General features: G+C 39.2%; 1 protein-coding gene and 1 long non-coding RNA gene across 2 annotated transcripts; one reads left to right on the forward strand and one right to left on the reverse strand.

The window, feature by feature from the left end:
- Positions 1-10: 10 nt before the first annotated feature.
- IARS2 (isoleucyl-tRNA synthetase 2, mitochondrial) lies at positions 11-25,482 on the forward strand. Its single transcript, XM_052667565.1, has 23 exons — positions 11-276; positions 424-546; positions 1,805-1,961; positions 3,022-3,170; positions 3,264-3,313; positions 3,412-3,521; positions 3,607-3,697; positions 4,032-4,147; positions 5,714-5,883; positions 6,372-6,462; positions 6,672-6,823; positions 8,011-8,171; positions 14,533-14,635; positions 15,196-15,289; positions 20,021-20,129; positions 20,903-21,005; positions 21,943-22,068; positions 22,458-22,589; positions 23,178-23,284; positions 24,122-24,267; positions 24,435-24,625; positions 24,817-24,961; positions 25,114-25,482. The coding sequence occupies exons 1-23, from the start codon at positions 52-54 to the stop codon at positions 25,263-25,265; spliced, it is 3,003 nt and encodes a 1,000-aa protein (XP_052523525.1). The 5' UTR covers positions 11-51; the 3' UTR covers positions 25,266-25,482.
- Positions 10,027-11,721, reverse strand: LOC128074768 (uncharacterized). The gene is made up of 2 exons (XR_008203468.1): positions 11,614-11,721; positions 10,027-10,628 (listed from the first exon to the last, which is right to left on the reverse strand). It is a non-coding gene; the product is annotated as an uncharacterized LOC128074768 (long non-coding RNA).
- Positions 25,483-25,554: the final 72 nt, after the last annotated feature.

Here is a 25,554-nt window from a genome sequence, read left to right on the forward strand (position 1 = left end):
CCGTAGCGCAGCCGGAAGTGCGCTCCGTACGCGGCCCTTGGAGCCGTGAAGATGCTGGGGGCATGGCGGGCCGCGCCGCGGCTACGGCTCCGCGCCCGCTTTGGACCTGCATGCGGTTGGGCGCGCCCGGCCGCCTCGGAGGCTGACAGCCGGCAGCCTGCGGAGGAGAGCCGGCAGGGCTCGCAGTACCGGGACACGGTGCTGCTGCCGCACGGCCGCTTTGCCGCCCAGCTGCCGGGCCGGCTGCAGCCCGACACCGAGCTGGAAATACAGCAGGTGCGGGACCGGAAGGGCGGGGGTCGTGCTGCAACTTGGGCTGCGACTCCGCCCGGAGCGCGCTTCGTTTTTAAAGTGCTTCGCCACCCGACTTTGGAAAGTGCGCCGAGGTGTGACGGTTTGGGTGTTTTCCTCTTGTCTCCACAGAAAAGTGGTTTCTTGGAGCTGTACTCGTGGCAAAGGCAAAGGAAAGCCAAGCAGGAGTTCTGTCTTCATGACGGACCGCCGTATGCCAATGGAGACCCTCACGTTGGCCATGCTTTAAATAAAGTAAATACCTACTTGTATACATACTGCTGGGGGAAATAAACTCGGAGGGCAGTGAGGCCATGGCACAGCTGCCCATAGAACTGTGGTGCCCCATCCCTGGAGGTAATCCAGGCCAGGTTGGATGGGGCCCTGGGCAGCTGAGCTGGGGCATGCAGCCCTGCCCATGGCTGGGTGGGCGGGCTTTGAGGTCCCTTCCAACCCAAATCAATCTATGATTCTGTGCTGCTGTTATGTTTTGAAATGATAAATGCTTTCTGTAACACACTGCATACTCTCCATTACAATTTATTATTAATAACCCTTCTAAATGTTTGGGCTAATTTTGGTATTCAGGGCTTTTAATTTTCATTTTGTGGACAAAAACAAGCGATGCAGCTACAGAGATGCTGTAAGACACCAAATCGTTATGAAGACCCTACCATGACATAAACACCATATGCAATAGTAAACAGTACCTGTGGGCTGAGTGTTCATTTGAGGTTGTTCCTGTAAAACAACAAAGTATTTTTAGAGAAAATCCATTCCTAGATGATACTAAATGCAGCTTGTATTTGTTATCACACATTTGAGTGAATGTTTGTTTATAGTCATGCACTTCTAACACATACATACACACAGTTACTGTAGTGCATGGTTGAGCTGTGCCTTGGGCTTCTTTTTCTCCTTAGGATATTTTGCAACCTTATTGTATTGCATTTGTTCTTTATCTTGGTACCCTCAATAGAACCACTGATGAAATGTTAGTGTCTTTTAAAATAAGCAATTCAGTTTCAAATAATAATGCTAAATATGCTTGGGTGTGTTTACATTCCAGCTTGAGAGTGATAGTCTTATAAATGCTACTGAATGGGAATAAGTAAAATGTTTCCTGCAGCTTCTTAAGGTTCTGGTATAAAAACTTATATTTATGAAAGCTTCCTGTTTCAGTAGGTGGTCATTGATATCAAGAAGCAGTAGTGTGCACTAGCAGACATTGCAGATCCTGCTAAATGCTTGAGGGCAAGTAGGATTTGTTCACTTCAAGTCCTGCAACTTTGTAACTGATCTTTCATGTTTCTAAAATGTGATTTCTTTTGATGGGAGATCTTTGAAGTTCTGCCAAAGTGCAAAAAGATGAGCAAGAAGAATAAGAAACATGTGGTCTTCGATGTAAATTAATTATGTCCCCTTTAATATTTGTTTTTAATAGAAAGATCTTTAGTCATACTGTCTTGACTCCATGTGGGGAAGCTGCAGAGCTAACCTTCTGTCCTTTCAGATTTTGAAAGACATCACTAATCGTTTCCACATGATGAGAGGCTATAAAGTGCATTATGTGCCAGGATGGGATTGTCATGGATTGCCAATTGAATTGAAGGCATTGTCAGAAGTGAAAGGAGCTGAAAATCTGTCACCATTGCAAATTAGACAAAAAGGTAAAGTACTGTTTGCAATATCCATATTTGAAAAGTTGGCTTAAGTATTTCTACGTATTACTCACCATATTTTGAATTTATGTTTTACATATAGTTTTTGTACTTTACTGTAAGCTGTTAATATCAGGTGTTGTTGATACTTTCTAAGGTCACTGTATCTATTTTCTAAGCAGACTGTGTACAATATAATACTAGGAGCAAAATGACTCAACAAAGGCTGAATTTGTTGCTGTACTGAATGTGCGTAACATTGACCATGAATTTAAAAATAAAAACAAAAGAACAGAGGGTTTAGTTTCACAGAATCACAGAATGGCCAGGGTTGGAAGGGACCTGAAGAATCATGAATCTCCAACCTCCCTGCCACATGCAGGGCCACCAACCTCCACATTTAATGGAGGTTTTATTAATAAATAAAATTATTAATAAAAAACATTAATAGACCAGGCTGCCCAGGGCCCCATCCAGTCTGGCCCTGAACACCTCCAAGGACGGGGCATCCACAGCCTCTCTGGGCAGCCTGTGCCAGCACCTCACCACTGTCTCTGTAAAGAACTTCCCCCTGACATCCAACATAAATCTTCCCTCCCTCAACTTAAAACCATTTCCTCTTATCCTGCAGTTGTCTACCCTTTCAAAGAGTTGATTCCCTCCTGTTTGTAGGCTCTCTTTAGGTACTGAAAGTGACCCTGCAGCCTTCTTTTCTCCAGGCTGAACAAGCCCAGCTCCCTCAGCCTGTCTTCATAGGGGAGGTGCTCCAGCCCCCTGATCATCTTCGTGCCTCTCCTCTGGACTCTCCCCAACAGCTCCCTGTCTTTCTTGTACAGTTTCCTGCTTTACTTAACTGTATCTTTCTACCTCTTGCAGTTACTTTATGTAACTACTTCTCTGAAATATATATTGTTAAGCTTGATTAATCTATATGATGCACATCAGTAGTTAGTGTATAAATTCAGTATGTTCAGCTCAGCCTCTTAGATACGTTAATAGTATATTTCAAATGTTTCTATATTGGCTTTAGTGGATGAGGGAATATAATTAATTGAACTATACCTTTCAGCTAAAGAATTTGCAGAAAGAGCCATTGAGAAACAGAAAGCTGCCTTCATTCGTTGGGGCATCATGGCAGATTGGGCCAACTGCTATTGTACGTTTGATCCGAAGTATGAAGCTAACCAGCTGAGAGTCTTCCACAAAATGTATGATAAGGTACACTAACTTGATCATGAAGTATGTATGTTTTGATTTGTTTTATGACTTTTGAATCCCTAACGTTTGTTTTCCTTTCCCTTTCGTCATTAGGGTTTCATTTATCAGGACTACAAACCTGTGTTTTGGTCTCCTTCAGCAAAGTAAGAATCAACTTACTGTTTTGCCTTCTAAATTTTAGCAAGGCTATTAGTAGCTTTTTGTGCTCAAGCATATTAACTTATTTGTGTTAACTACCCAGAACAGCGTTGGCTGAAGCAGAGCTTGAATACAATGAGCAGCATGTCAGTCGTTCTGTGTACATGAAATTTCCCCTGTTGAAATCACCACCTAAGCTGGCCTCTGTGATAGGTATGACTTCCGTGCAGATATTAAGACTGACAGTTTTTATTTTTATCATAATTGTAAGTGAAGTGCTTCCAATTTACATCTGTAGACGGATCATCCCCTACCAGTGTGCTGGTCTGGACCACACAACCTTGGACTGTGCCTGCAAATCAAGCAGTTTGCTACATGCCAGATGCAGAGTACGTGTGTTTAACTTAATCTCATCATTCTTATCAATACTTATCAGCAAAGTTAAAACATTTTGAACTACCATCACATTTTTAAAGGCATCATTTTTTAAGCGATGCAATTGTAAACCTCATTCTTAGCTCAATTAATACATTAATTTCTGTTTTCATTTCTAGTTAATTCTTCTTTCTGATGCTGAGCTATCTTGAAATTCTTTGGGGATTTAAAAGTCAATTGGATATGTGCATCTTAAAAGTCTTTTGCTGTATTTTAGACATTATGTTCATGTTTGACCTTTCTGATTTTTGTAATTATTAGTATCATAAGTCTATATTTACATTGTAGATATTCAGTTGTGAAGTGTGCAACTACTGGTGAACACTTAATTCTAGCTGCAGATAGAGTTGAATCTACAGCGGCTGTTTTGGACACACAGTTTGAGGTTATATCAACGTGTAAAGGTAGATTTTAATATTGTTTATATTAAGTAGCTTAGAAATCTTGTAATTGAAAATTGCTTCTGTTTTGACTTTTTTATATTATGTGAACATGTTTTACTTAAATAGTACAAAGAGTTGTCTGTCAGACTTGGTATTGGTGTATTGTAGCTGAAATTCTCAGTCATAGATTTCAAATTATTTTTTAAACTCTGGATTCGCACTTGAAAAATTTAAACAAAAGGATCAAAATCTTATTTATACTGACTGCACTTCGTCTGTCTTTCAACCCAAGCCGATGAGAACGAGGAAGCGGTTACAAGTATGCTTTAGTGACTGCCTGATTGCTAAATAACATGAAAACTACTGGAAAAAAATAGCTAGTGCAGTGTAACTGCTGGTGCTATCAGCCAGTACTGTCATTTAATACACTTCAGTTCTCACTGTTGTACTTTGTTGTCTCAATGTCTTAAGCCTTTTTCATGAGGATGATTGAGGTATTTGTACCGAGAAACTAAAGCAGTTAAGTTTGCATCCTCACATACTGCACAGTAATATTTTATAATAGGCAGACTTCTGATTCAGTATTTTGAGTTGTTTATTGTGTCATTTATGGATTTTAGTCATTTGCCTACATGCGTGATTCAGGGATATACATGTATGTAAAGGAGGTGAGAAATCTATTTCAAAAACTTTTTCTTCTTACATTATTCTGCTGTTTTTCCATGCCTTCTTTTTTAGAGATAAAAAGAAATTATCAGTTTCTCCACTTAATAATCTTGTTTTTACCTGATGATAAAATTAGCTGGAGGTGTCTTCCTCACAGGTTCCACCTTTTTGAATCACATGATTTTCAGATAGCATCCAATAGTAGTACTGAGCCTTCTTGACAAGAAATAAATCTGTTCTTTATTTATATTATACCAGTTGTTGTTTATTCTTGTTAGCTTTTGTATTTGTGTGCTAAGCTGTCTGACAGCTGTTCTTAAACATACTCCCTCTAGGAAAAAAATTGTCAACAAAGGTGATTTTGTAGCATGAAGGATAGATCAAGCTCTGATGCTGGATTTTCAGCTAGGCATTAACACTAAGATTTTGTGTTTGTTTGGTTTTTTTAATTTTAAATGGTCACTGGCTTCATTTGTTCTGTACACCGTTTGCACATACCTTAGAGAACTGAAATGAATTTTTCATGGTTTTCATAGTATTTAGTGGGAAAATGTAGAAGAAATCCCAAATTCAGGTTTGCTGGCCTACTCTGAGATATGTTTGTAAAACACTGAGATAGCAGTCCCTAAGAAATGGGAATGCAAAGAGTATCTCTAAGTGGAATATCAGTGTTATTGGAATATTGTGTAAGGTAGAGAGAAGCTGTTACTTCAAAGAAAAAAGTGTGCAAAATTGAAAATACAGAGAATTTGAAAGCATTTGGGTGGGAACCTATGAATAAGATAAAATAGTACATATGGAAAGTATCCTGTGCATACAGTCACTTATTGCGTTTCTGCTCTCTGATAAGAAGCTGAATCCATGAATTGTTTCTCTGCTTTCTCCATTTTTCCTATTCATTTTTTTTTCTCCCTACCCTAGGTGTAGATTTAGCTGATGGTTCCTGTGCTCATCCCACAATTCCTGGCAGAGTATCTCCTCTGTTACCTGCAAATCATGTGACAATGGCAAAAGGAACAGGATTAGTTCACACAGCCCCAGCTCATGGTATGGAAGACTACAGTGTAGCTTCTCACCATCAGCTACCCACGGTACTTGATTATTTCATCTTTTGCTCTTGATTTCCTGCAGCTGTTGGTTAACTGAAAAATCATTCAAATACTAACCAATGAGTTGATGGAAGATAACTGTGGTATTTTTGCAAACATCATGGGGCTTGCTTCTTCTTGTGTCAAATTAACTTGTCTGAAGGTAAACTACTAAGTTGCAGTTTGTTAAACCTGAAGCATACTCAAATCTAACATAATTTGCTTCTCATTAGAAAAGCAGCTACTCGGCAGAGTGCTTAACTCACTTTTGACTACCAAAAAAAGTAATTAATAGCCACTGGAATGGACTGCCCAGGGAGGTGGTGGAGTCACTGACTGGATGTTGTGTTGAGGAACATGGTTTAGTGGGAGCTATTGGGAATAGGTGAATGGTTGGGCTGGATGATCTTTTAGGTCTTTTCCAACCTTGGTGATTCGGTGATTCTGTGATTTAGTATTTTATTGACATAATCTGTGTTTTTGTTTTTCAGGAATGTCTTGTGGATGAAAGTGGGCATTTTACTGAAGCTGCAGGTCCTGAACTTAAAAACAAGAATGTACTTGAAGAAGGAAATGAAGTTGGTGAGTGTCTGATGTTTAGCCATTTATTACTTTGTGTTACATCCCTGCAGCTGTATCTTGATGGTTCGTATAAACTGAAGATGTTTTGAATATGGATGAGATGCAAGCACTTTTTTTTATGTGTTCTTTGTGGAAAGGAATTAATTGAAGTTAACATGAGTGTTGTGGTCAAACCTGATTTTCATCTTGCTTCATTTTTTTCCTCTTAGTCATTAAGATGCTTCAGGCAGCAGGGAGTTTGTTAAAAGAGGAGAAATATGTGCATAGCTACCCATATGACTGGAGGACTAAAAAACCAATGATTATTCGTGCCAGCAAGCAGTGGTTTGCAAACACAACAAATGTAAAGGCTACAGCACAGGTATCTTACTTTGCTTTTCTGTGGGACACTTAGAAGTGGCTGATAATACTTGAAATTGGGAAATGGTCTTGATGCAGGTCACTGCAGACCTGTACAGACAATACACAGTTGTGTCGAGTATTATAAAAACCATTAATGTTGTCACTTTATTTTTTGTCAATATTGATGTAATTCAGGATGAAAATAATGACTGATAAGTTTGTTCATTGTATTTGCAGGAGATATATAACATTCTTAAAGAGCTACTGAAATTTTTTCCACAAAATGTTTTTTATACTGTCTCTTCTGATCTGACCTTGAAACATAGTATTTTTATCACTGGTAAAGTTAGCTTTGTCATTACAGTAGTCTTGCAAGGTAAAATGCCTTTTGATCATCTACTCATTCTGCCACAGTCCTATTTTAAATCACTTTAAAATATTTTATTTTTTTAAATGCAGTGCTCTTTAAAACTATGTACATCTGCACAGAAAACTCCAACCAGTGCATTAGGCTGTCTTGGGTAACAGTGATTTTGCTCTACTTAGGGCATGAGTTGTTTATTCCATATTCATCCTTTTTCTAGAAAGAATTAAAACAAGGCAGTTATTCAGAAAGGTGGGCAGTGAGTGGTTACCCACTCTCTGTAATACAGGTAATGTGTGTCAAGATGCAGTTTCAAAGCAGAGATGCTGAAGTTATTTTTAACTCACTAGGGTATGTCTGTCAGAGCTGGCAAAATATATATATATATATTAGTTGCTCTGGGACGTGACTTGGAGGTAACCTGATAGTGGCCTTTCAGTATTTAAAGGGAAGCTTCAGGAAAGAAGAAAACAGACTCTTTGTCTGTTGTGATAGAACAAGGGAAATGGTTTCAAGCTTAAAGGTGGTAGTTGTAGATTAGATGTGAGGAAAAAGTCTTTTATAGTGTGGGTGGTGAGGCATTGGAAGAGGTTGCCCAAAGATGTGGTTGATGTCCTGTACCTGGAGACTTTCAAGCAAGGCTGAATGTGGCTCTGTGCAACCTTATTGAGCTGTGAATGTCCCTGTTCATCACAGGGGTGTTGGACTAAATGACCTTTCAAGATCCCTTCCAACTCTAAGGATTCTGTGATTCTGTGTTAGACTGTATGTATTGTATGTGAGTGAGGAACAATGTGTCTGAATGCTGAATCTTGTCCATCAATTTACTGTCTACTTTATAGGAAGTGCTAAAAAAAGTGAAAATTATTCCTACATCTGCAGTGAGCAGAATGCTTGAAATGCTGGACAGAAGGACATTTTGGTGTATATCACGGCAAAGATGTTGGGGTGTTCCTATTCCTGTTTTTTATCAGAAGGACACGGGAGAAAGCCTGATAAACAGGTATTCCTCTAACTCTATGCTGAGAAATGAAGGAATGAGCTCTGTTCTCCTGCAATTATACAGTATTGTAAAACTTACTATAACTATTCCAGTATAAATATATGTTTTTTCTTGCAATCATTTATACGCACACCTAATTTAGCTATAAATTAAAACAGTCAGAAACTCATTACTGGAGGCGACTTTTTATGGAAGAGGCAAGAATCAATCAACTTAGATACTTAAGTTATCTGAAGAGTCTCCTTTATAGTAACTGCAGCTTTCATTCTCCTCCTCCAAGTTAAATGAGATGGCAGTAGTCACTGACTTCTACGTTTAAGCAAGGAATGAAATGCAAGTTGTGACTAAAATAGATCCTAACTATAATCTTAGCACTGTACACTGAATAATACTGATATTTAGACAAAATAACAATTTGAAATTCACTAACTGGTAATGAGAAATCTGAAGTAGAATAACCAAATCAGTTGGAAAACAAATAACTACACTTGGTTTTAAAGTAAAATGAGTGGTTTTGAAAAGTCAGCTTTAGTAATGGGAGTGAGAGAACTCTGGGTGTATAATTTGGTAGGTCTAGAGCTGCAGGTGCCTTTTTCTGCCATCTTTTGTCAACAGTGCTCAGTTATTGCAAACATTGAATTTCAGGAATTCCAGGCAGTGTAATGCAGAAGGAGTCCATCTGTGCTTTAAAAAAGGAAACCTCAGCCACATCCTTTTTGTCTCTTCAGAATTAATAGGTTACTGCTTTTACTCCTTTGGGCAAAGAGGTGTTCAACTGCGAGCACCCTCTAAGAGGTCATTTCATTAAAGTATGGTAGAGTTCCATATTCACTGTTTATTTCCATAATTGTTTTCTGCCTTATTATATGCTAGTAGAACTCCATTTTATACTTTTTATACATTTTAACTTCAGAAATGTTTGTGTAAATTCAGTATGGACGGTGAGATTACACAGCTGAAGACTAACTTAAATTGTGTTGCAGAACTTTCTTTATTTTGCTGATGAATAAATATTCCTGAAATTGTCCAGCTTGTTTTCCAGAAGCTGGTCTGAGCATGTAAATGTAATAGCTAGTGAGACTTGGGGTGTAGGCAGTAGGGAATGGACTTTAAGCAGCTAGTCCTTAGCTTTACCTGGTGTGACTGGGTGTGTAGGTGCACAGGTAAGTACTTTGCCTCCCACTGTAGGCAATAACTGTGAGAAATGACTACAATAACTGTAGTCTTTTATAGTACTTGAGTAATGCTGAGGCACATCAGGAAATATGGAAGCCTTATGGAATGTGAAATCATTTTACTTGCAGAAACTGTTACTATATATTAAAAGAATATATTTTTGGTGTGAATGTATGCTATTTTTGAGGAATACTTATTATAGTCCATTTGCAGAGTAGGCTTGAGTGTGTTCCTTGTGCTTGCTAAAAGTCGATACAAATGTGCTTTTAAAACAAACTTGAGTATAACGAAATACAGTTCAGAAGCTGGTAGTCAGACATGAAAGGCACTGTGAAGAAATTGCTCCTTCAGCAGTTAAAGGAGCTGATCCAGTATGACAGTCCTACTTGGTACAGAGAGCATTTGAAAGGTGAGAGGTAAGGGAATTCTTTTGGGATACAGGAAAGTTATCCTGAAAACCAATAAAATACGTATCTTCTGGAAATGCTTGAGCTGTGTGAGATGATTCCAGGGGTTGTGTATGTGCCCTTTTTGGTGTGACAGGCTTTGCAATCAGGTAATTGCTCTCCCTTTTGTGTATGGGTGTTGGCCCAGCAGTCGCACATGGTGAATGACAAAAGGATACCATGGCATGTTCAGTCAGTGTTCTTCAAGGGGGGAAAAAGAGACTTATCCAATATGCTTGCAAAATTAGATTTATTTAATTCAGTTGACAGCTTCTGATGCTCAGTTCTCCTTACTCCTAAAATGTTTTACAGTAGAGGTGAAGTGTTCAAAGTAAAATAGGAAGCTCTCATTAAAGATTGAAAACAGACTTTTAATAGCAGACTTTGGCAGCCAAAGTAGGAAAAGTGCACAGAATATTGGCCTATAGAAATGACAGGCACATTTTGAAAGCAGTCTGTCAATTCATAGGTCATTTTCCTGGACACCAGTTCTTACTGAAGTAAGTACAGAAGCCTAAATATTTCATTGCATTTGCATTGTCATGTTGAAAATAGGCTGCTGACATATTTCCACCTCTTGAGAAGTTTATCAGTGCAAATAATTCAATATCGTTTATACAGCAATAAATAATAACTTACATTTCAAAACTCAGGCTGTTTTCACATGTTGAATGCTGGATAGATGTAATTCCAGTAGCAGCTGATCCGGAGTCTTTGAGCCACTATCAAAAGTAACAGCATCTCCACTGGAAGTCAGTGTAGTCCACATGGAGTTGCTGTTACATATGAGAGCACCTGTAGTCTGCCTTGAGTGATCCTGTCTGTGCATTATCAACTGAAATAAGATAAAAAATAATTTTAAAAAATATATTAGGGAAAAAAGATGCCTAAAAGAAACTGCTGGGGGCTTCTCTGTAAGTCAGACCACATGAATTTGTCATGTGGAAGTTTGCAGGAAATTCCTCTTTCAAGGTAGAACTGCTGGTCCCAAACAGACACAATCTTTGGTGACTGCAAAATATTCTTTCTGACTTGAAAGCTGAAAGTTAGATTGTAATCTTTGATGCCAGATCTCCCTATGAGTCTTGTTTGCTGCTGTGGTCCCACACAGTCCTTAAATAGATTTGAATTTATGATTCTGTTGTCTAATATTATAAATTTACTGCTCTGCTGAACGCTAAGCTCTTTTTGTAGAGTACACCTCGTCGCATTACAATCAGAAGTAACAATTACAGTGATACAAATCTAGAAGAGAGAAAACATTTTTTAATATTGCAGTTTCTAGTAATAATTAGGAGAATATAGAAATACAAGTGTGATTTTTTTTTTTCTGCACAAGTGGGGGGAAAAAGACTAAGTAGAATAAATGTCCAAATAAACAAACTTCCTCAACTTTCTATATGTAATCACATTCTTGAGGAAAATATTCTGATTTGAGGAAATTGAAGAAGAGGAGAGAAAGAGATCCAAAAGTAAAACCAGTTTTGTAGTTCTAGACCAGGAAATAAATGTGAGATACACACTTTATTTTTATCTCATGAATTAGCTTGTTAATTTTACAAATACCCTGTTCAGATGATAATAATTGCAGTTTTGCCAATAAATATTGCAAAAGTTGTTACAGTGACAGAACTCTTGTCCCCCACTCTGTGCCTTTGATTTGCAAGCAACTTCCATTTCTAACACGCACACACAAAACAAACAGGAAAGAAAACCAACCCATTTTGGATATAGGTCTACTATTCTAATTAGCTTTTTAAAACACTGAATGTCTCCATTAGCTGCGAGCGATAGCAACTTACCATAACCTACATACTTACTGCTGAAGGATCACAATTCATGGTAGAAAGAAGATAAGTTGTCTTCTTTACTGCTGTTGAAAAGAGGCCGAGAGACCATCGGGAACTGTATTCTTCTCCTGTCTATATCTTAATGCTGCCTAATTTCTGTTAACACATTAAATAAGTGTTCAGCACAATCAATATCAAACTTGAGAGTGATTGGCTGGTGTCGTGGTAGCGTGAATTGCCGTAGGAGTTTCAGTGTTAAAAACGGAGCGAATGACACGTAATGCAAGTTCTTCCAGATACCGTGTATGAATACAGGGCAAAGTTTTACAATGGTGTTTATTGCTAACTCTGGGAATTACCATGCTCACGCTGAAGCTCACAGATTATAAAGTGATGAGTAGTTATTTGAGGAAGGTGGTTTTCTCTTGGTCACTTCACAAAAATACTTTGCAATAATCTTCCTCCTTGCATTACTGATAACTTAAATATATTCATTTTTTCTCTCATTTGGTAACAGTTAATCATAAGGATCCTGCAAAAAGATCACAGTGCCAGGGTAGGGTTGCTTTTTTGTCAGGGTTTTCTTTGAAAATGTAGGAGGGAAAAGGTTTTGTGAAATTACATCCTCAAAGTCATAATTATGCCCTCTTCAAAATACCTGATTAGATGATTATTAATGCTTATGTATTTTCTGCAGGGAAATGACATAAGAGGAAAAATAAATGCACTGCTGAAGTGTTTATTACTCGATTTGAAACCGTGATAGAACTTTGAAAATGTTGGCCAATAGCAAGTTGACCTGATGGTTATGGAGTCCTTATTTATTGCAGGGGATGCATAATGCAAGTTGGGCCTTCTCATACCTGTGTGAGAACTTTTGTGTGCAGCGTAATGAGATCTGTTAGTTCATGGGAAAAATGTCTTTTAAATGATTTCATGAATTAACACTGTAAGCTTGTGCGTTGCATGGCGCTACGCTTGAAGAAAGCTTAGTTCATGTCATGTTTGGTAGAAATGGTGTATCTATGATGGCAGATAGCTGGTGTGTGGTGTTAGCAGCTGCACTTAGGTAAGTGAAAGCAGTCATTTTATAGTGGTTCCACAAGGGAGATTGATAGCAAAATTGTACTTCTTTCTTGTGCCTTCCCCTGCTGCTGATGAGGAGAGCAGTTTCCCTTCTCTACAGGAGATACAATTTGCGCTACCACAGCGTTTCAGCCCCAGTTGTCCCCTCCTTAAATTCTCCAAATATTTGTCTGATAGACCATAATGTCCTCTGCTGAGGAGAGATGGGTAGCAACACAGTTTTGACAGCAGCAAACAGTAGGGTGTATTTCACGTTTCCCTCCCTCAAAAAGGTTTTATTCAGATACTGCTGATGTAAATCATTACCCTACATAATTCCTAAAGAACAAGCACTGCACAGAAATGTACTGAACACGACAGGCCTGCCCACGTTAACGAATAACCATCAGTCTTCCTTAAGACTGTCCAGTTACTTTACTTGTTTGCTCTGAAGCTGGAGGAGCTTGAAAGATTCAAAACTGAATGCAGACTTAAAGCAGCTTTGGCAAATCTATTTTTGTAATTGAAATTACTCATTTGGAAGCCTTCTTTTTTCTTTCTTCCCCTCTTGATTTCTGGAGAGCTCTGGGGTAAATCTATAGTTGCAATGTCAGAAAATTCTGAATCACAGAATAATTCCAAGTTGGAAGAGACCTACAAGGAACATCGAGTCCAACTCCTGGCTCCACACAGGACCACCCGAAAATCAAACCCTATGTCTGATTGACAGTGCTTCAGGCTGTACCTCCCTTTTGTAAAGCTTAGAATTGGTCAGATGTTTGGCGAACTGATCTCTGCTGTCATTGAACTGTCTATTCCTGAGAGCTCTCTGTAGATTTAGCCTGAAGGAGGCAAAGCATAAGGGATGCTTGCTGCCTAGCTTCCAGGGAGTGTACCAGAGCTGGAGTTGTTTGCATTTGTCTTTGAGAGGTAACACTTCACAACTGGAAGTGCAGACAAATAAACCTCTATGCAAATATTTCTGAAAGGAAAAGATAGCAGTCAGAAATGGAGCTTCTAAATGCTGTTTTACCAAGATAAATAGCAGGTGCATTACAAAGTCGTAAATTGTGTCCCAAGGTCCTTAAAGTGGAAGGTGAATGGCATCCAGTCTGATCTTAAGGGTTAAGAGTGATGCTGTGTTGCCATTTTGAAATTGTTACTGGTTAGTGTGTTAGTGTGTCAGCGTGTCCTCTGTTGTTCTATGTGAATTTACTTTGTAAAGACCATGGTAGGTCTGGCATTGCAGTTTTATCCCCACACAGTCAACAGTCAGATTGTGTTTTCCTACCTTCTTACCTTGTGGTGTTACTATGTAATAATTTGTTTTACAACTTCTTGGAGAGCTTAGGTCTTTGTGCTTAAACTTTGTAAGAGCCGAGTAAATGCTGTTGTGATACAGCTCAGCTTCATAGCAGTGCAGAGAAAACATGTTGATGTCCAAATAGAATACTAAGCACTGACTCTAAGGAAGTGAGATCATCAACCTTCTGTATTTTCAAGAGAATTGTGCCAGGTGTTTGCTTTACTTGTCCCCCTTTTGCAACACCTTGTCAAGATGTACATTAATTGTTCAACTTGAGAAGTGAGGAATTAAAAGCTTACCTCTGATAGTTAGGTAACACGGTGCTTTTAGTTTGATATTTTTGATTCAGGATGATCTGCTGTATTCCTTTAAATACAACTGAAGTTTTAAAAGTTACCTCTTCATGAAATGCTCTATGAATCAAGAATACGAAGTGCAGTTTTTTGTTTGTTAAGCTGCCTCAGTGTATGTCTAAATTTGGCATTAAATGATGTCAAAAATTAATTCAACATCACCTTACCTACTGTGGACAACAGCTGAATGTGTCATTTTGAATGTCTTCTTCTTTGCTAACCCAGTGAAACAATCACAGATATCATCAAAATAGTGGAGCAGCAAGGAACAGATGCGTGGTGGACCCTCCCTATTGAACAGCTATTATCCAAAGAGGCTGTAGCAAAGGTAATTTTTGACTTAAATACAGCAAGTGCATGAGATGCTTCAGTGGTGGGAAGTCATGAAAAATATACATTCTCATGATTGTTTTGACAGGAACATTCAGAAAGAGATACCTGAGTATGGCAAATCTCAGATTTGTGCTGCTAATTTAGGTCCTAGATCTCCGTTCTCCTCTTCTTAGATGGAGAGGAAATTAACATTCTAATTAACTTAAATTATCAGCACAAATACATATTGAGTCTTTGCCATTAAAATAAATCTGAATTTGTATTTAGTTGTTCCCGCCTTTGTGTTGTTCCCTTTACAGTTCTGTTAGAAAGCAGACAGAAACTGTAGTGTTACTGTGCCATCTCAGTTTTTTTGGTAATTCTCCTTTCTCTATTTGGGTTTTTCATCAGAAATTATGTATCTGAATTACTCTGTGTTTTGTTCATGGAGTTTGGTAGCATAACCTGTGCAGAACTGGCCCAGAAACGAAATGTATTTTATTTCTGTGAAAAGCATTGATGATATGGTGTATTTTATGTGCATTTCTTAACATATGTGGTTTTTTTTCCTAATAGGCTGGTGGTCATGATGTTTTGGATTATGTCAAGGGGCAGGATGTCCTGGACATCTGGTTTGATAGTGGAACTTCCTGGGCTCATGTTTTGGAAGGTACAGAATGAATGTGTTGATCATTCTTTTATAATATTTGGAGAACAGAATGTAACTGTTTTGCATGATGCTCTTGGTATAAGCAAAGCTGAGTCAGGTAATGCAAGCAGCAAACTGGTTTTGACCTCCTTGAAAGCTGCTTTTGCTCAGAAAGAGAAGAGTTCCGTGTTGGCAAACTCATATTCAGTGTAGTTGAAGGTGCCACTGATTTTTAGAAAGCATTATTTGGTCTGATCCTGTCATGTGTCATACAACATATCTCCTAATAAAAGCGTATAGAATTTCATGGCACAGATAGCCAAAGCATTTTACTGCTAGCTGGTAGCTTTTAAATTATTTTTCAGTTAATAAATTTCAGTTTGTGCCAGGGAATTGCATTTGAAACAGACCAGAATTGAGATCAGTTGCAGAATCGAAGAATGTTTAACAATGTAGGCATACAGTAGAACTTCATTCCTCATTACTTTCAGTAACTAAAGCAGTATATTGTTGCTTAAAATATTTTGTTGGCTATACGTTGTCTGTAGTTCCAGCTGTCAGTAGTTGCTACCCAGCACGTCTGCTGTAAGTGAAAAAATATAGAAAAGATTATAGAGAAATAGGCAGCAATTCTGTGTTTGAGTAATATACACAACACAGTGTGTATCTAGCTATCTACCCATGTAAAACACACTGTTTGCCTGGAAGATAGTCCAAAGTCAGGAGTCCTTTCTAGAGGAGGAGTCTGATCCCATGCATTGAGGCTGGACTTTAAACTCTCAGTACACAATTACATGATAACAATCTTGTTGAATTATAAAACACGTTGGTACCAGAGGTTTTATTTCATAGCAACGTGGTCAGGCAACTGTACCATCAGCAAACATTCATTTTATAAGAAGACCTTTACATATGTTAAAGTTCATTCTCTTTAGAAAAGTTTCTGGCTTGGTTTGACTTTCATGAGTGTTGGGAAGTCATGGTATTTGATGTGCACAGTTACATCCTCGTGTACTCTGAGGGCTTAACACTTCAGGATGCAAAAACTCTCTCTAATCCTATGTAAAGAAAGGATGCAGTGTTAAATAATAGCAGAATCAGTACCCTTGATTTGCTGTTAATTCGTTTAAGGCTCTCATGGACTATAACATCCAGCAAATGTTTTGTTTTTCACAATACAGGCTTTTTTCTTCATGGTACTCTTAAAGTGTCTCTTCTCTGTCTGCTCATTTGTTTTCATGAAACTTGCTGGACCTGGTGTGTGAGGCTTCTCGTTTTGCCACGACTGGAGTAACCCAACAGGTTCAAAATTTGGGAGTAGGACTAACAAGAAGGATGATTTCATAAGCTCTTTACCTTCAGAAATGCTACAAAGGTTGCATTTCCTTCTCTTCTGTCTCCCAGTCACAGGCACAGATGTGGAAATGCAAAGCCAGAGATTCATATAAAATGGCAGATTTAATTTTCCCTTTGTGAAGAATGCACTTTGAAAGAGAATTTGTTGAATTAGTAGCTTTGTTTTGTATTTCTCAATGTGCTCCAGCTTTTAAAACCTTTTGCAGAATGTCTCCCTATGGTAGGAAGTAAAAGTAATTGGCAAAGCTTACAAACAGATTAATTGGTCAAGTTCTTTTTCCCAAACACTTTTGGGGGAAAAAGAAAAAGGATGTAATCCAGAATTGTTTTGAAGAGCTTTCTGCAGCTCAAAGTCATGAAGGCGCGCTGGCACGTGGGAGTTGGCATGCTACCTGCAAAGTGCTACCTGTTCATTTTGTGGAAGAAGATCAGTGATAACAGCAGTAATGCAAAGCCATGGTTCTGTTAAAGGGCTGCAACACGTGAGTTATTTCAGGACAACTGGAGGATGTAAAGGATGGCTAAAACCATGTGACTCATGTTCGTAATTGTGGCTTTCTACACTGAACTCAATTTACTGAGAACTATAAATTGAGAGTAACCAGCAGGAATAAACAGCTTTACGGGTTTCCCTGCCAAGATAAAACCATGCAGTTCTCCCAAAAATATCACCTCTGTGTGTTTGGGAACTTGGGTATGAGCTCACGTAGGATTGAACGCGCTGTGTCTGTGAGTGAAATCTCATCTGATGAGATGGAGCAGTGTGGGCTCCAGAACCAAACTGGGGGGTGACTGTGCCATTCTGCATTGGCACTGTGACAGTAAGGTGCAACACACACACACTGAGATCAGACATTTAGTTGCTGTAGTCACAGGACCAAAACTGTACAAGTATCACTGGATGGTGTGTCAATTCCATTTGAAACAGCTTGCACCATTTGGAGCAGATCCACATCTGTGATGTGCTCTGGAACCCCCTTCTGATGCTCAGGGTTTCCTGGGGATAATTTTTGCTTCTCTGTTTGCATAGCACTATTTTCACTGAGCAGTTTACTGTTATGAGATCTCATCCCATGCTTCTCCTGCTGCCTGTGCCTCAAGCACTGAAAGAAAGCGTTTCCACATTTTTTCATGCGATGTTAAAATTTCTTTGAATGTTTCATCCATGGATAAGTGCTGCTGTGTTACAAGCAGAGTGTTAATACAGTGCATGCCAGAAGGTGTGGGAAAGGCAAAATCTTTAAAGCTGTCCTATAAACCTCATCATTTTCCCCATGGGCAGAGCACCACGTGTACTACAAACCTGAAATCAGCTTTTTTCAGAATGTTTCGTATAAAAATGCACACTGAGCTCCATCTGTGTGTGATCTGCTCTTGGTAAAAGTCACACTGCTTTTCACCCTTAGTTTCGCACTGCAATGATGGTAATTCTCAGCATAACTCTTTCCCTATCTTATTGGCTAATATTTAACTGAATGAATGTAATTATTTTACAGCTCACCTATCTGTGTGCTTTAACTTTTGTGCTGACTGAGAGACTTGAATTTATCTTAGCTGATTCATTCCTGGCATTAAAATACAATACGTTTAATCCAAAAGTCAAAGTCTGTAAGATCAAAGATATGGAATCTTGAAATCCAAACCTGAAGGACCATAAATTGTCATTCTCCTTAATGACCTATGTGCTATAATTCAATGTGAAATAAGTAACTGAAGGCTCCGCTCCTTGCTGAATGTGTTCTTCAAGTTAGAAAGAAGTGTTCATGGTGCTAATTAATTTCTGTATAACCACTGTAACTTTAAAGAAACTGAGGTAGAGGAGCTGCCAGTGCACTTACAAGCCAGGCTTTGTATTTGCAAATCGAGCACTCCTTTGTATGTTACACAGATGAGATGTTCAGGCCCCCATCAAACTCTCACGTTAGCTAGCTTGCCATGCATTTGTGCTCCCATCAAAAAGGCCAATGCCAATTTACCATCAGTTGTTTGAACAAAACTCTTCACTTGCCTAAATTTTAGCTTGTCATTTCCATGGAAAGGTGACTTCTTTACAAGCAACATGTGGTAAACTGGCTCTAAAACAAAGCTCTGCTGCTGCTGTTGGAACAAATTTTCCACTTTCCTCCATAACCACAGGTGTGCTTTCTTCAAGCCTTGTTCTCACAACTCTTTTTGCCATCTGTTAAGGCAAAGACTGATCCCTACTTCTTCTGCTTTTAAAACCCAAACTTTGCAGATTCTTTTGAAGGAATAAACGTGTTAAAAACCCTTCCATCTGCCCACACGTTTTCCTTGCGCTAGCTGTAACTGCGTGGCCTTGACCTTTGTAATGTTGAACTTCCTTTTATTGCAGGATGGATCTAAATATCGAAACTTCCATTAGGTTAAACAAATAAATCGAGGGTGGCAGCAGCAGAAAGAAGCATTGTGTGAGGGGTCCTAAGAAGTGGATAAGAGGAACTATAAGTTAAAACCTGAGCAGAGAAATTTTTGTCTCCATGTGTGGGAATTCCTGTCTCTGCATTCTTCCAAATACAGTGTTGCACATTTCTAGGCTTTGTGGCTTGCATGTTATGCTGTTCTCTGATAGTGACTTGACTGGAACTGTGTCAGACTAGGAAGGGCTTCTTGAATCAACAGATCTTGCTCCCTTTCATACAGTGACTGAATTTCATCAGGAAGGCCATTAAAGCTTTACTGCTCTGTTTCAGCCCTATGGGAAAAGCCAGGCTCCTAGAGAATCCTCTTTCACGCAGCATGTTCTCAAGTTGCCTCAATGCTTGCCTGAAATTTGTAACCCTCCTGGCAGCCACTGACCAGAAATGTAAATTCTGTTACTGGTGAACATCACATAGAGAGCTTCGTGGTCTCTGAAGATCCCTGCTGCATTACACAGGCTAGGCAGTCATGTCACATCTGGATTTCAGCAGCTCTTGGATTTTAACAAATTTTGCAATACCAGTGCAAAATAGTATCACTTGGATAATGTTGTTATCTCAAGTTGGTTATTAGGAAACTTTTCTTCTCAGGAAGAGTGGTGATGCTCTGGCACAGGCTGCACAGGGAGGTGGTGCAGTCACTGTCCCTGGAGGTGTTCAAGTGCCCTGGAGTTGTGGCACTGAGGGACGTGGTTGGTGGGCACAGTAGAGGTGGGCTGCTGGCTGGACATGATGATCTTAATGGTCTTTTCCAACCTAAATGATTCTATGATTTCATGATTGTGTTCATTTAACTGTGCACTGTTCATAGAAGTACTTAATCTACTGCATTTGAAGAGCAAAATAAGTTCTAGTAATGACTTGCAGAGATTTTCTGTTATTAGTTGTTCAGAGGCAAAGGCTGATATTTAAAACAAACTAACAAACAAAAATACTCACAAATCTTCTATTTTTAAAGGCACAGAGCAAAGAGCAGATGTATACCTTGAGGGAAAAGACCAACTGGGAGGCTGGTTTCAATCTTCTCTATTGACAAGTGTGGCAACAAGGAAAAAAGCACCGTACAAGTAAGTGCATAGATTGCAAGCATGTTACAAGTTCCTTTACTGAATACTAGGCTTTTGATGGCATATGAAGAAGAGAAATGAAACCATTACTATGTATCTGATTTATGGCTTTGTGTTGTCAGTGTAAAGTTTCCTGCAATTTAGATTGGAATGGATTTACTGTTTAAAAAATTTCCACCTTAATAGATGTTTTCTTTCTGAGTTATTCAGGTTATATCCTATTACATTATCAGATACAGGTATTAAAGTCTGTTCTTTTGCTGTCTCTGAAACTCCTATAATCAAAGGGATTATTATGGGAGATTAAGTATGAAACTCAGTTATGGTCACTGGCAGATGTGGCACATTCAGACTGGAACATGTGGCTGTAAGGCATTCAGCATCACCATGTGTGTGGTGTCTCATAGCTGTGACATACTGTCTTGAAGACAGGAAACATGGAGAAGAATAACGAGTCAATTGCTAAGAGGCTGAGCAACTTTTAAGAAATATGTCGGCTTAAATAGTAAACAATATTTTAGTTTTAATACATCTGAAACGTGTGCCCTGGATATCTGTTAACAGGGTGAGATGAAATGAGGAAAATGAACATTTATGCTCTATTTGGATTGGTAGCATGGCGTATTCATGGTTGGTTGAACTCTACAGATGAAGCCTCAGACTTACCAATGTAGATTTCTTAGTGTTTCTACTTGTGGATACACTGTTAGAAATGTATTCTTAACATAGATTTTTCCGTGATGTTCTTTTGTTTTGTAAAATCTTTTCTTTAGGACTCTGGTAGTTCACGGATTTACTCTTGGTGAGAAAGGAGAAAAGATGTCCAAATCCATTGGCAATGTGGTTGACCCTGATGTGGTAATCAATGGAGGTGATGTAAGTCAAACTCTTGAGTTTCCTAGAATTGCTCATTAGAAGTTTTCACTCCCAGATTCTACAGCTGTCTTTTCTCTACACGGATGTCTTGAAGCAGAACTCTATATAAGGTTTTTTCAGATGCTTTGGCTACTTTGCAGTTCCATTTGGCTGGAGTAAAAACCTTGAGTTATTTTATGTCAAGTGTAGTGCTTTAAAAAAGCTGTTGTCAGCTAAGAGAAAATAAATTTTGAGGCAGATGTAGAATGATTTAAGTTAAGAATAATCACTGTTTGTGAAATGATGGGGAGGTGGGATTTGAGGTTTTAATTTAAATTCAGTTGTGCCTAGCAATATGGGAATAGAAACAGTGTTTGCACCCCAGAAGCCTTCTAGTCTCAACTGGGCTACTTGTAGATTTGAGGAACTGGATTTCTTTTGGGGATCAGGGAGGGTTGCACTGAGGTGATGCTGTGAATTTATTCCTTGCCCAGTCCTGCTCTTGTTCTTTCTGAAGCTGTTAAGCAGGTTTTACACTTCTCTGGACAAAAGGACCAATCCTTACAAAGGTTTATTTATCTGGCTCAATGTAACAGGGCATAGTTTGCTTTCTTTCTAGAGGGAGACAGGTCCTTTCCAGAACTGAAAACAGTATGAAAAAAAAATATCTGTATATTCAGATACTAACGTTGATGTTTTAATATTAAGTATTCAAAGGATTCAAGGCTGTAAGGTAAGTTTATCTTACCTTAGTTCTAGCATTGCCCATACACAGTGCTGAGTGCATGCTGTAGTCCTGGCTCAGCAGTTAGCCTTGCCAGAGGAGGGGTGAAGGACTCCAAATGCAGTGGCTTCTGTGCACGATTGCAGATACATGCACAGCAGTGTCAGTGTGGAATTGCAGTGGCCACTGTGCTGCAGGGCCCCCCTACCAGTTTTCCTCTCTGTCTCTCCTTAGGATCACACCAAGGACCCCCCGTACGGTGCCGATGTTCTCCGCTGGTGGGTGGCTGAATCCAATGTTTTTACTGAGGTGCTGATTGGGCCCGTGGTACTTAATGCTGCCAGAGATGACATCAACAAGGTAAGGACCAAATGCACTAATGCTCCTCATGCTAAGGGCAGGTCCTCCTTATATTTGGGTTTATGTTGGATAAGTGAGATTCATTGCAGAGGTTTTCGGTTTCAGTTTTCTGAACTCACGTAGGCGGGTGCTGCTGTGCTCTTTACGTGTGTGGATCAAACAGGAAATGAGTGAAGGATAAACACGTGCTTTGTGCAGCAAGCTTAGGTAACCCCCAGTCTTTACAATTTCTATAGGTCCTTTTGGCATATGTTCCTCATGGCATTCTGTAATTATTCCATCAATCAATTTGAAAAGCAACCAGCTTTAATTTTTTATAGGAGATTCTCATTCTGTGTTTCATTCAAAGTGCAGAGCATCAGTGTTTAACTTGGCTGCTTTGTTCCTAGCTTCGGAATACACTACGATTCATGCTGGGAAACATGGCTGGCTTCAATCCAGAAACAGATTCCATCCCTCCTTCAGAGATGTACATAGTAGACCAATACATGCTGCATTTATTGCAAGACTACGGCAGCAAGGTATGAGTAATTTCTGTTTAGATGTATGTGTAATGGTTTTGTTTGGCCATGGCTTCTAGGGGAACATGCTTCTAAGTGTATGAGCAAAGTGTGTAGCAGGTGTGCAAGTAACAATCACAAGCTTTTTTTTTTTTTTGAGACACAATATGCTTCTTTTAGTACAAGTCAGCTTCTAAGAGGAAGGTTTTGATTTTAACATTCTCACCTTGTTTTTGACATTGACCTCTGCCCCAAGGCCTCAAATTACAAATAGGCTCAGAGCTAAAGAAACAAATCTGATATTTATTCAGAAATCTGCTGCATGCCAGCATTTAGTATTATGGATCATTCAGAATTATTCTGCAGAATGGGAAAGAACAGACATAATTTCTGATTTCTCCATCTTCTCCCTTAAAATGTGAACTAGAATTATTTCTGTCCTAATTAGTTAGCTGAATTAACACTTTTTCCCTCCAACAATCTTTTGAGGAAAAGAGTCTCCCAGACTCCACTTAGCACAGTCCACATTTCAGATTCATTGAGGTGCTCACTGTATGCTGTGTGATAAAAACCAATGTGCCATTCTTCTCTCTCTGCTCCCTCTCCCAGGTTACAGAAGCATACAAAGAATACGATTACAGCAAAGTTGTGCGATTGTTACAAGCATTCTGTTCCAGAAACTTGTCTAACTTCTATTTCAGTGTAATCAAGGACAGGTAAGTTCATTACTGCTGCCTTTAAGTCAGAAAAAAAAAACAATAATGAAAATTAATCCCTTGGAGATGAAGGTAGTAATGTCATGAGAGAATACAGCTCTGGGTTGTGCTGTCGTGCACTCATAACTGCAGATGAGAGCTTAGTCACTGTCAGCGGAGTCTTTCTGTGATCAGTGTGCTTCTCTGGTCTGTCCTCTGGGGGCACTGCATCATTTTGGAAGGTAATTGAGCATTATGCACATGGAAACCGTGCTTTAAGAAGGGATTTTTGAAGCTGTATTTCTGCCTGGAAGTGTGTACATCCATGGTATTTGTGAGTTTATAGGGAAGGGGCTTTAGCACCTAGCTGGGCAGCCTGATGTCTTTTACTGAAGACTCCTAAGGATGTCTCTTTAAGCACTGATTTAATCTGATCGCTTTATAAGTTTGAAAAGGCCGCATCGCAGGGGAAGGGAGCTGTACTGAGTGGGGGTTACAGTGATTTTTGGTTTCCAGAATGTACCTAAAGCAATGGGAAAAAAAATCCTAGCCCTAAACTTTATAGGTGAAATATAAGAAAGGCTCAACTGCCTGAGAAAAGATTCTTTTCTCTATAGTGAAGTCAGTTAACATGCAATGCACAAAGCTTTCCTACCTATGAAAAATGTGGCTGACTACACAAGACCTTTTGTACTCTTATGGCTTTACTGTAAATCACGAATTGGGAAAAGCTTTCCTGCTGCACACTAGGTCAGACTTCTGTGCTTTCGAGCTTCATTCCATTTGAAGTACGATTCTTGACTAGTAACATTAACTTGGAAGTACAAAGATAATACTCAGCACTTTCATCTCTTGCAGGCTCTACTGCGAAGCAGAAAAAGATCCTAAGCGTCGTTCGTGCCAAACTGTGCTGGCGGAGGCATTAGATGCAGTGGTTCGATCCTTTGCACCAATCCTTCCTCACTTAGCAGAGGAGGTTTTCCAGCACCTCCCTTACAAGAAAGGTAAAAATGTCATATCTAAGGACTTCTTCTAATGTGTGTTGAACTGCACAGTTGAAAGGAATACAAATACAGAGATAATCCATTCTTCTTGATTTATTTTTATTCACTTAAAAGCTTACTTAAATAGAAAGACACTTAATTAAAATTTCCTTTGCTTTGCTCTCAAGACTCAGAGGGTGTGTTTCGTACTGGCTGGATTAACACAAGCTCAGGGTGGAAGAAACCTGGGATTGAGGAAGCAATAGAAGGTGCATGTGCAATGAGAGATTCTTTCCTTGGCTCCATCTCTGGCAAGAATCCTTTGGAATATGAAGTCATCATTGTAATTGAGCCTGGATTGCTATTTGAATTAATGGAGGTAAAAGATGCAACTAAAAATTAGAGCTGTCTGTGCAAAAAACAAACAAACAAACAAACAAGCTGATTTCTGTAAACTTGTTTTTGTTTCTGCTTCACAGAAGTTCTTTTTTTGTTTTTTTTGTTTAACCTTTGATAGCAGGAGGATGCTGAGGAGCAAACCCAGGTCTGAAAATTAACTCTCTCCCATAGGCACTACAGGCTGAAGAATCTTCCAGAGTGTCACAGCTGAATGAAATAATGATGGCTTCTCAAACAACTCTGTTGAGTGAGATACCTAAAGAAACACCTGCAGATGCAAACATTGTCACAGGGAACTTTTTGATTAACTTAGAAGGTAAGAAAACCTGTCCAGGTCTGCTTCTCTGCCACGCCACGTTTATTTATTACTCTGTACTGTAACCCATTGGATCGCACCCTTCATCCATAGGATGCAACATGCTAACTACACCTGTGTGTAGATGACCTCAGCGATGTTTCCTTTAACAGGTGGAGATATTCGTGAAGAATCTTCATATAAAGTCATAGCCCTACCCACTGCCAAAGCAAAATGCCCTCGCTGCAGGAGGTTCACTTCAGATTCCACAAGCACTCCTTGCCCCCGCTGCCTCAAAGTCATTGCTGGAAAAGGAAGCACATGAGGATCAAGTGCCTACGTGCAGGCTGCTCTTAACATACTAAATAATTGAAAGTTGTAAAAGCAGTGGTCAGGCAACAGGTCTTGGAACCCTGAAACCTCAGAAGCCCTGCTGCTGAACCCCCAGCTGGAGCGGAATTTATGTGCTTTGGGTGGAACTATATGTATATATTCAACTGTATATGAATTTTCTGCTTAATAAAAATGATGGTTCAAGAAAACTGATTTACTTGTTTTAGTAACCCATCTTCTCTAAAGGCAGTTATACTTGATATACCTGTACTGTATGGCCT

The sequence above is a fragment of the Tympanuchus pallidicinctus genome, unplaced genomic scaffold, assembly GCF_026119805.1.
Source record: "Tympanuchus pallidicinctus isolate F22 unplaced genomic scaffold, pur_lepc_1.0 scaffold1, whole genome shotgun sequence".
Taxonomy (NCBI): Eukaryota; Metazoa; Chordata; class Aves; order Galliformes; family Phasianidae; genus Tympanuchus; species Tympanuchus pallidicinctus.

Coding starts and splice junctions, on each gene's coding strand:
- IARS2 (XM_052667565.1), top strand. CDS start 52: ATGCTGGGGGCATGGCGGGCCGCGCCGCGGCTACGGCTCCGCGCCCGC. Junction 3,522..3,606: donor TAAGCTGGCCTCTGTGATAG/GTATGACTTCCG, acceptor TTACATCTGTAG/ACGGATCATCCCCTACCAGT. Junction 6,463..6,671: donor TGAAGAAGGAAATGAAGTTG/GTGAGTGTCTGA, acceptor TTTTCCTCTTAG/TCATTAAGATGCTTCAGGCA.